General features: G+C 35.7%; 1 protein-coding gene across 1 annotated transcript; it reads left to right on the forward strand.

Annotated features, from left to right (window-relative positions):
• Positions 1-6,355: 6,355 nt before the first annotated feature.
• LOC111381440 (autophagy-related protein 18b) lies at positions 6,356-7,107 on the forward strand. The gene is made up of 4 exons (XM_023005217.1): positions 6,356-6,521; positions 6,606-6,679; positions 6,783-6,856; positions 6,940-7,107. Exons 1-4 carry the CDS (start codon positions 6,463-6,465, stop codon positions 7,090-7,092), a joined length of 360 nt encoding a protein of 119 aa, XP_022860985.1. The 5' UTR covers positions 6,356-6,462; the 3' UTR covers positions 7,093-7,107.
• The last annotated feature ends 4,444 nt before the right edge of the window (positions 7,108-11,551 follow it).

The raw sequence follows: 11,551 nt of genomic DNA on the forward strand, positions 1-11,551 counted from the left end.
ACGTCGGAAAGTTCAAGAATTTGAGAGAGAATCAGATTGCAAAGTTTCAAAAGTCCTAAAAAATGGGATTTTCTTGCCCTTTATAGAGGTCCAGAATGAACCCCAGCCGTTAGATCGAAACTCAGTCAATCTGAACCCTCCATTGTGGATCAAATCCGAGGCGTTGAATTCAAACGGTTTTTCTAATTGACGCTTCAGATTCAAACGTGCCTCCCACGTACCCCATCCAACGCGTCTGCTTCTATAACCTCCAGCTGTCCTCATAATTGCGTTTTTAATTCGACGGCAGCAGACACCTTGAAAGTTGAACGGACCAGCCACTTTTCCTCGAAAACAAGCACAAAACATCAAATCATATCGACGCACAATCATTACCATAAGCCTCGACTGATGAAGCCAACAAGCCTCGCAGGTTCGATTTCTCAACCGCCTCGCAGGTTCGGTTTCTCAACCGTCTCGGCTTCAACTTCAACGTTCAGCCAACAAGCCTTGCAGGTTCGGTTTCTCAACCACCTCGCAGGTTCGGTTTCTCAACCACCTCGGCTTCACCTTCAATGTTCAGTCAACAGTCTCGTAAGTTCAGTTTCCCAACCACCTCAACCTCATCTTCAACACCGCCTCGGCTCTACACCATTCACCCACAGCAGCACATCTCTAACTCTAACCATGATATAAATATCTATACTTGGACTTGAGGGATTATTGTTGCGTGTTGTCATACTTGGCCAACCTACCTGGGCCAATGACCGACCCAGGGCGAACCACATGGCCCTCCAGCCGAGGTGGTATGGATTGCAGAGGTGGATTGTGGCCGAAGCCCTTCAGTTGAGGTCTACTATCCGAGCTCCGCCCTTTACAGAGGCCTGTGAATGTACCCCGAGGCCGAATACCGAGGCCTGTGACCCAAAGCCATGATGCTGAAACTTGTTGAAGCTAACTGAAGCCCTCAAATGGAAGTATTGTATGAAATGGCTGAAGCCCCGAAACTTATGCAAGAGCCTCCGAACCATAAGGAAGCATCCTCCATGGTCACTTATTCCAAGATATCGTCTGCACAAAGATCTTATTCGAATGATTGATGGAACGTGTGTCATAAGCATAAAGGTCAAGTCTTGTCACTAGTATGGAGGCTCTGCACAAAGCAATAAATGCCCAGCAAGCTAGCAAGTCAAGCCCCATGCCTAGGATAGGATGTTTGAATCAAAGAGATGAGGCCACGTGCCACCTCATCCAAGGGCTTCCATTTCACATGTATCACTATAAATACTTCCCTTGTGTAACATCAAAAGGCTAATGCAAGAATCAATACAAAGAACTACATTTTACTCAACTCTCTCTCACTTACTTGCAATACACAAATCGAGTTTATACACATTTACACGTACATTTAAGAACACCGGTTGGTAATTATTGTACAGTTGGATCACGAATAACCCGCCAGATTCCGAACGTCATTGTCTCGCGTCGTTAGGCTACTCCCACGCCCATTGAACCGCTCGTTTTAGACCGTCTACATGTCTTAACATGTTGGACATTCGTCCACGTGTGCGTGGTGGGATCGGCATCTGTTGGCAACACTTTTTGGGGTCAACAAGTTTAATCAAGTGTAAATATTGTGCGTGAATGAAATACATCAAACAATTTTTATAGGTGAGAAGTGTGTTGAATATATCAACCATGGTATGGAACTCGTGGATTTTCAACAGTGCTTTTTTTGCTTGGAAAATCAATTTTTGGCAACATCATAGCTAATTGTTTTCTTTTATTTAAATTGTTTAAGGATTAGGATCTTAGGGTATTTCAATATTTTTTTGGCTACATCCACCAAAATGTTAGTGAGTTTTGATGGCAAATGATAAGTTATAATCAACACGAGATATTTGGAATTTCTATTCCCATTTAATTATGTATTCTATTTTTCCCTATTATTATTAACACCATTCACCAGATAAGTCTATCTTGGGATAGATAATGCCGTGTGTACACCTGATGGTGTACACACAGCCTTACACCCCCCTCACATGGAGGGGGGCCTACGAATATTATATTACATATGGGCCCCCCTCCATGTAAAGGGGGTGTAAGGTTGTGTGTACACCATTGTGTACACACAGCACAACCCATCTTGGGATAGACAAGGGCTCTCTCTGAGGCACGTTGCATTTTGAGGAATTTCGGATGTCACTAATACTTCAATCTCTTGTTGTCCTAAGCTCAAAGGAGATTTTAGAGTTATTATGTCAAAACAATTTAATGGCATTGTAATTAAATCTCGACTAAAAATGATTAGATATTTACGTTAAGATTTTTAGACATATTTGATATGCATTGCTGAATAACATATTAACACATATATGCAAAAAGAATTGTATAGTATAACAATGTCTCACTTGCATTATTATCAAGATGTTAAACATTGTACAATATGTGAAGGAAACTCTTCTAATTTTGAATCATCAATTTCATCAAATTGTCATTATTTTTTGTACATATACTCCATGGCCCAAGAATAAACAGATGCAAAAATTTCACACTCAGAAAGCTCAAACCACACTTGAATTATCTTCTGCAATGGGCTCTTCTCACCTTCATCATTCTTGAGTTTTGAAGAAACTAAATTTTGCTTTGTAAGTAAATTGGTGGCTTTATCACTTGATTTCTTCAAATAAAGTGAGCTGTAAATTGTCATTCCACCAATAGCTATGACATCACAAATGCTTACGAAGACCTGGATCAGAAGCAGGTAGCCTCCTAGTAGAATCAAAAAAGTTTTGAATTGTCCTTAAATGAAATGCAACGTTGCAGAAGTAGTGCGGCACATATAAATTTAGAATGTTCATGTTCAAAATATGGTTGCAATTATATATGAAATGTTAGGATGTGAGTGATGGACTCGAGAGTAGAATATCTTACCCTTGTGCCAAAGCTCCAGGCAACTATAAGAGAAAGCAGAGTACAACTGATACTAGAATGGCAGTGGTGTTATTGACATCCTACTTGAAAGATATTACAGTGGGAAGTTTCAACCTTGGCAATAAGAGAAAGTAAGAAGAAAATTATAACTGGCATTGACTTTGGAATTAAAATATGTAAAGGAAACATTGAGTATTGAGTGCATTTTTGTTATTTGTAACTAACCGTGATCAAATTTATTTTCAGTGTGACCATTTGTGACCAAGTCGTCTAATTTGTGACTGTATGTAACAAAGTCACCGATATATGTTATCCGTGACAAACTGTGATCAAATTTGTCTCCAGTATAATTATATGTGACCATATTAATCTTAACTATGACGATATGTGATCAAGTCACAATCAGTTATAATTAACATCAAATTTGTCACAACCAATTACAATAAACATGTACTTGGTTCCGGATGCTACCACAAATAAATCTGCACACGCCAAAGACCAATACCACAATCCACCACCAGTTCTTTTTGAAAGGTTAGACACATTACTACCAAGCACTTCAACATCCATTGCAGCAACTTTCTTCACATTCGAGAACTTTGAGTTGAGACCTGACACAACTTGAAGGCTGAGCTTCCTACACTAGGCATCATCATTTATCGATGACTTGTCATTTTTGTCGCAATAGAAAAACAAGCACCTTCACTTCTTATTATTTCATGAACAACAAAACGCAAAAGTTTGGTTTTCTCATCCACCCCTTTGACATCAACCAGCTTGAGAATTGTGTCTAACTTAAAGGCATGTGCAATACCCTGATTTGTTCCAACATTCATGCGATTTCTGGTCTTCAAAACTGTTTATAAAATGACCAGCAAATTGGTCGTTCACTCCGTTCATCGGGGAATAATCTCCAACAACATCGACTACCGTACGTCTGCTATAAGGGGCCACGTGTTTTGCTCCTTGTAAACACACATTGCAGCAGCAACAATTAAAGCTTGTGTAATCCTCTTTTCAGCACCATTTAGAATAAGGATCCAGATCCATGACCCATAAATACCCACATTTTGAAGCTGCCACGTATATTCCCTTTAAAGCCTTAACATAAGTGCCATCCTTGGCACCATCGCACACCAAAACCTCCATCTCCAACATCAATCACCCATTTGCGCCACTAGTGATGGGATGGGGTAATTTTTGGAGAAAACCAGAAAAGAGAAAGTGAATTGAGGGGAAAATTGATTGGAAAAAAATTTGGGCTTCTTGGGCGGGTTGGTGGATGTGTGGAAAGAGATTGGGGAAGGATGATTTTTGGAAAGAACCTTGAAAAGAGGAAAGTGGAATGGAGTAGAAAATTGATTGATAGAAATATGCTTTTTTGGGTGTAGATGGTGAGAATGGTGGCATGGATGGATAAGGTTACTAATAAGAGTAATGTTACACCTATAAAGGAAAATGACAAAGTTGGTTGACAAAATATGAGTTGACAATATCTTTATCACTTATTTCAAAAACAGTTTTTGAATTCAAAATAGATTAACGGCCTAAATCTTGCCAACATTGATTTTGTCAACAAACTTTGTTAACCTACTTTGTACAAGTAGATTAATTGTACTAATAAACTTGATTTTTGAAAACAAATTCTTAACACTTGATTTATAAAATATAAAGTTTAAAAAAAAAGGTTTTGTAAAATTTTCCCTTGATATATCTTTTACAAGAGGGAAGTACACGCCTAATTAAAAAAAATGGTGACGCTATTTATGTCCACATTTTTTATATATAAATCACATTCTATATACATCTCTATTAAAATATCAAAATTTAAAAAATTTACTATTAGCATCCACTTCAAATTTCAATATTTTCCTTATTAAATTCATTTATTTAAATATTGTAAATCCATACTAATCTTATATATTCATCCCACTATAAATACATTTCTAATACAATTTAAAAAAATTTAAAAAATCACTGCATTTATCCAATCACCATCAACATTTAATCTGGTTCTTATTTTTATTTTCTATATTGTCATGTTAGTGCTTTAATTTTTAGTTATAAATGTTAGCAAAATTTTTTCTTAAATTTATTGGATTCTATCAAGAGTATACTGTTCAAACAACCAAACAAATCTCTCATCAAATCACATCATTTTTTTATTATTTTATTATATTTTTTTATCATGCTACATGTACATCGGGGCGTCCACCCCGTCACATGAAAGGGGTCCGCTTGAAATAAAATATGATTTATTCAAAGTGGGCCCCCTCCGTGTGAGGAGGATAGACACCACTTGATGTACGAGTAGTAATATCTTTTATTTTTAATTTTTTTGCTTATATGCTCATAATTTTGGTTGTTTGTGTTTCAGCTAGTAATTTTACGTTTGTTTCCTTTTGTAACGTAAGAATATTTGGACATTATTGAAGCTTATTTTGAAATTTCTCATATATTTTCATCTGTCAAAATACTAAAAAAAACATAAAAAATAATATTCCATTTTTCATATCATAAACGAATTATGACTCTAATAATGTGTATGTGTGTGTGTGTGCTTTTTTTTTTTTGCCTAAGTTTTCGTTGAAGAGGATTTTATGATTTTAGATGAAGATAGTATTTTATTATTATTAGAATTTTAGTTAAACACAAACTTTAAAAGAAGATAAAAAGGTTTAAAAGAATTTATGAAAATAAATATTATAGTTCGTTTGATTTTCCATGGATGATAGGCCGATATATTTTTATTTAATTTTATATATATATCTATTTAGGTAAATTTACATAAGATAAAAATATATAATATAATTATATTTATACTATATTTTTAAAAGTGGATGTTTATATAAAATTTGTAGATGTAAATAGCAGTATTCTAAAAAATCATGGGCTACTCGTGTTAGGGGTGTCAAGGCGATCAGTAAAATCCTATACGCAGATGAGAGGGCGTTTGGGCCCTATTTTTATGAAAAATATATTTTAGAATAATATATTGATGAGAAATGTGTGATTAAAAAATAATGAATTTTTTTAATTTACATATAATATTATTTTGATAAATAATGTATGGTTAAAGAGAAGAGAGAGAAAAATGTATTTTGAAAAAAATGAAAATCAAATAAGGCCTACCTCTGTTTGATTCTCATTTTGGAATAAAATGTATTATGAAATATTGATTTTTTTTAAGAATGTATGGTTAGAAAGAAAGAATTTTTTTTGAAATACGTGTACAATTATTTTATAGAAGAATGTATGATTGAAAATGAATTTTGAAAAAATGGAAATCAAAATAATTCCACCTTATTTGATTGGTGAAAAATTATTTTTTAAAGTTGTCCAATTGTGTGCTACCACGTGGCATACAGAGTAAAGAACTTGGTGTACAGCATGAATGTATATAAATTGATTTTCTTTTTTTCTTTCTTTTTTTCTTTTTTTTTATATAAATTCGCTTCAAGCATTCATTCTCCTCCTTGTAATCGATTAATATACTGTAAGTATTTACACAATAATAGTTCGGAGAATATTAGAATATTTATTCGAAGTATGGCGAATCAATCCAAATCCCATCCGATTCTCTGTGCTTCTTTTAATCAAGATAACAGGTAACACAAATTATTAACCGAAAAGAAACAGATTTCGGTTTTTTTCCCCTGAATTAATGGATGTATAAATTCATTTTGGGTCAGCTGCTTTGTAATTGGAACGAGGGATGGGTTCAAAATCTTCGATTGTGATACTGGAAGACTCCTTTATGAACGAGGTATATATATGTGTACGCATTTGATTGTCAATTGAAATTCAGTTTTGTTAAGGCTTACATTTTTTTTAATAATAACCTGTTAAAATTGGATTTTTTCTGTCAGTTATTGGGGCTTTTGTGATTGCTGAAATGCTATACAGTTCAAATCTTCTTGCCATTGTTGGGGCCGGTGAACAGGTTTTGTATTTTTTTCCCTTCTTCTTAACTTTTAAACAGTATGATTTGTTAGTTCTTATATTTCACCCACCTGCTTTCATCAGCCATCTTTGTCACCACGGAGGTTATGTTTGTTTAATACCACGACTGGAACTGCTCTCCGAGAACTCAACTTTTTGACTTCCATTCTTGCGGTTCGAATAAATAGGAAAAGGTTAAATTTTCTCAACTTTTTGGTTATAGACTTTGAGAATTAGAGAGCTATAATATCAAAATAGATGCTTAATGTCCAAATGATGTTCAGTAACGTAGCAATCTGTTGATTTGGCTGTGGAATTTGATAACACTATAGGTAGTCTGTTTGTGTGTGTGTCCCAACCTCGATCTCCGTGAAGTTTTCCTGACCTACTTTTCTGTTATCTAATCTATTTTGGCAGTTCTAGTTGAAAGTTGTTGTTTATTGAATGCAGTTCAGTCTAGATTCTTAGAAAATTGAGTATGTGGGGTTGGTAGGCTAGACTGTTCTTTTTTTATTTCACTAAATCTTGGACATCCAGTGAACTTCGATGAAAAGTTCATTGGTTGATATTCATTGAACTTTATGTAATAGGAGTCTACCATAGAGCTTATTTTCTACTCCACCTTTTACGGGCATGATTAATGTCCTTCACTGTTCTTTTTTCTTTTCTAAGTTTGTCCTTTTGTTTGATCTTCATTGCTGTTTGTTATTGTTAAATGAATGGTAATACTAATATTTGAAGTAAGGGAAGGAAGGGAAGAAGTCATGAGGGAAGGGGCCTTCTTTAACAAAGCGAGTAATTTGAGCATGCCTTACTTATGTATTAAAACAATGGTCAATCAGTTTACAAATTCTTTGTCAAAAGCTGGGAACGAACTAAAATAAAAAATTGTTTTGAGGTTTGGGATGGGCTAGGGAATTGAAGACAAAAGGCAATGGGAGAACTGCTAAAATCTTCACAGTAACTTTCAAAAGTATAATGAAGACAAAATTATGCCATGGCCATGAGAGAATCAATAAATAGTGTTTGAATGTCGAATAGTCCAATAATTTGACGCAAAAGACTTTGGATTTACAGATAAGATAAAGAATCCATCCTCCTCTGGGTATGTGTTTACATTGCCACATGGAAATTGAAAGATAGAGACCCAAGGAAAATGTAGTATGATGCACAACTTGCGGTGTAAAATCATTAACAGAGAAGTGGGTAGATTGGACCGATCTGTGGATGAATCGGAACTGGTCATGACACTGAGAATTTCAGCCATATTTCAGGTCATGAAGACCTTGGATATTAACAGGGTAGATCCAGAGAGATTATGATGCAGCACCGATAGGATGATTAATAGAAACAGAAGAAAGATTCAGAGAGAATGGGGAATTAAGAGAGGGGTAAGAAGAAGAATTCAATAGAAGAAGGGAAGAGATACGCCATAAGCCACCAAAATAATTATTCATTCATCATCAACTGAAAATTACAATGCAAAATAGGTTTAAATAGTAAAGCAACCCTAACGAGCTTGGGGCAGAGCCCATACAAGTCCAAATTTAAATAATAGTCCAAGAAAATAAATAAAGTTTAAATAAAATAAGTAAACGTCGTCTGATGTCCTCATCAACTCTCCTGGGGTAGGAGAAAAACTCGACCCTGTCGAGTTGATAGATAGTACAAGTTGCAGTCAATCTGATATTCCAAATACTTCAAGTCAAACCACGGGGGACGATCTTTCTGACGAACCAAGTAACGAAATTCCATTATTGATAGTACTGAAAACTGTAGCTTATTCTCAAGAATATGATCTAACCAAGGGGGCCAATCTTTCATTTTAACCAAGTACTGATACTGGATTTCAAATAACCAATACTCATGCACCTCATCTTCAACATTTTCACATGATTGTACATAATGAGGAGCATAAGAAGTACGTCGATCTACCCAACAAACAAGGAAGTACTGAATTTTGTCATCATTGGTCAATACTATACGTTCATCTAAAATAACATCAATTTTATCTTTGTGTGTTTTGATAGATGGTATTAAAGTAGAAATATCAATATAGTCAAATTGGGGGTAAAGTTAGGTAGAAATGGATCATCAAAGGAAGTAATACGGTATTTGTAAGTAATGAAGTCCTCAATATTTAAAGTAGAGTGGTGGCTAAAATGTGATGAAAGGGCAATGACATGTGCATTTGAACCGACATGTGCATTTGAACCAACATGTTTTAAAATTTTTAAAGGACCAACACTACAAGCTTGCAATATGACATAATCCCCAATATTAAATTCAAAATATCGTTTATACGAATCAGCTTGAAGTTTATATAATGCATTACTTGCGTCATGTTGTTTATTGATCTCAATATGCAAGTCATGAAGATGATATACAAATGCTTCAGCTGACAACAACACACTAGCATGCGGGGACATGGGAATAAGATCTAACGGTCGCCTAGACTTATAACTATGAACAACTTCAAATGGATTTAGACCTAGAGACTGATTCATAGAATTGTTATATGCGATGTGAACAGTTGGGGGGATCTAGTCCCAATTCTCAAGATTTTTCTGGACTAGAGACTGTAATAAATTGCCAAGACTTCGGTTAGCAATTTCGTTTTGACCATCAGTTTGAGGTTGGTCAGTAGTGGAGAATTTCGATTTAGTACTAAGAACAAGCGACTGGATTCTCCAAGGGTGACTAGTGAAATCATCAAACTCTTTGAGTTGGGTAAGGGTATGATATATAACATGTGATCGAAAGTTGTCGGAAACAAGGGGTATAGTTTCTAAAGTCTCGAGAAGGGTCGGGATTCCACTTAAGGAAGTGTCCTCACTATAATCATCAAAATCTTCAAGTTTAGGGTCATATGCTAGATGTTCTAACGATTCTTCTATTGCATTCTTTCGTTCTTCTACGACTAAGGCTCGGTTAGGACATTTGGAAGAGATGTGGCCAAAATCCTTACAGCTGATGTATAGCAAGTGAGAAGTCTTTGGAGTTTCACAAATTATACCCTTATTTTCCAAAATTGGAGGAACATTAGACGGGGGAGGTCCTAGAAGGGATTTAATAGGAGGAAGTGGAGCCAATGAAACCGAAAGATGATTGCCATTACGCGTTCTACATGAAGAAGAAGATCTTGGACTGTCACGACCTTTACAATTATTTTTCTAAATAGGAGGAACATTAGACGGAGAAGGTTTTATGATAGACTTATGATGAGGCGACACTAATGAGATGGGTGAACGACGATGACGACGCTTTTCATATGGAGTACTAATAATCAACTCATAATCTCGAGCTAAAGAGTAAGCGTGATCAAGAGTAGTGACACCTCGAAGGAAAAGCTCGCGCTTAAGATCATTTCTCAGACCTTGGCTAAACCTACTCAAAGTCATGCTTTCATCCTCAATTAAATGACATTTGGTTCGAAATTCCTCAAATTGCGCGATATATTTAGTCACTAATTGATTTCCTTGTTTAAGGGCATTCCATTGAGTAAGAATTTCAAAATTATCTCGTTCTCGCTTACTAATCTGATCCCTATTCCTACAATCGCGTCGAAAATATTTTTGATCACTTTGTCCACGATGATATTGTCTATTATGAGACGCTTCAGAATTAGTGTTAGTTAAACGAGGGGTTCGCTTAAAATTGCTCAACTTAGCAGTTAGGTTCTTTCTCTCCTCACGAGTAGCAGTTATATTTGATTGGACAGTCGATATGCTAGTGGCAAGTTGCGCTAATTGTCTAGTGAGTGCATCAAATTGGAATGGATCCATGGTCAATGTATTGGAAATAGAGATGACAAGACGACCACTATGCAACTACATGCAATGTAATACCAGCTAAATGACGTGCTATGATGAGATCAGTGAACAATACGTGCAAGCAATGGAAAATAACTTGTACCATTTTTTTAATTTAATTTTAAATATTGGGATTAATTAAATCCAAAACAAGCTAATACTGCTAGTACATGTAAAGTGGCAAAGCAAGGGGTCAACACTAGTCAAATTCTCCAATCAATTTAAGTGGGGAACAATGGAAGTCAATTCGGTCACTGGTGTCAATTCAATTAATGGTTTTGATCAAGTGAGGTTTAAGGCTAAAATTATCACAATAACAGCAGCACAAGATTTTAATTGATGCAATTTTAAAAATGAAGTAATAGTATAAACCAATACTAAATAGAGATCAAGGACTCCCTGTTATTTAGTTTTGATTATTTGTATGCCGCTTGATCTGAATTGCCCTCTTATGAGCCCCAACTATGCTTCTATTCTTCCCTTCGTGTCCAATGATTTTAGCCCCTGTAGACTGTAACTTGTGCTGGTTCTGGTGTGGACGTAAAACTGTGTGTAGTGACTGTGGCTTTTAGATTGTTGAGATGGACGAGAAAATATATGAGTGTGGTAATTGTGGTGGAAGTGTATGATCTTGGGTTGGTGGTGGTGGTCTATGGCGATGAAGCGGTAGTGCTCTGGATGCCTGGGTACAATAGATAATGAAGTGGTGGCGTGATGGTGATTTGAGGCCGCAACGGCAAGAGAGAGGTTATGAGAGAGAAATCGGGTGAAACTGTTAGGTATTTGATGTTAATGGATTGATTATAATCGGGTTTGGTTGGATATTTGGGACTGATCATGGGTTGAATGGTGTTGGGCCGATTGTGATAATATGTGATAAGTGG

The sequence above is a fragment of the Olea europaea genome, unplaced genomic scaffold, assembly GCF_002742605.1.
Source record: "Olea europaea var. sylvestris unplaced genomic scaffold, O_europaea_v1 scaffold2306, whole genome shotgun sequence".
Lineage (NCBI taxonomy): Eukaryota > Viridiplantae > Streptophyta > Magnoliopsida > Lamiales > Oleaceae > Olea > Olea europaea.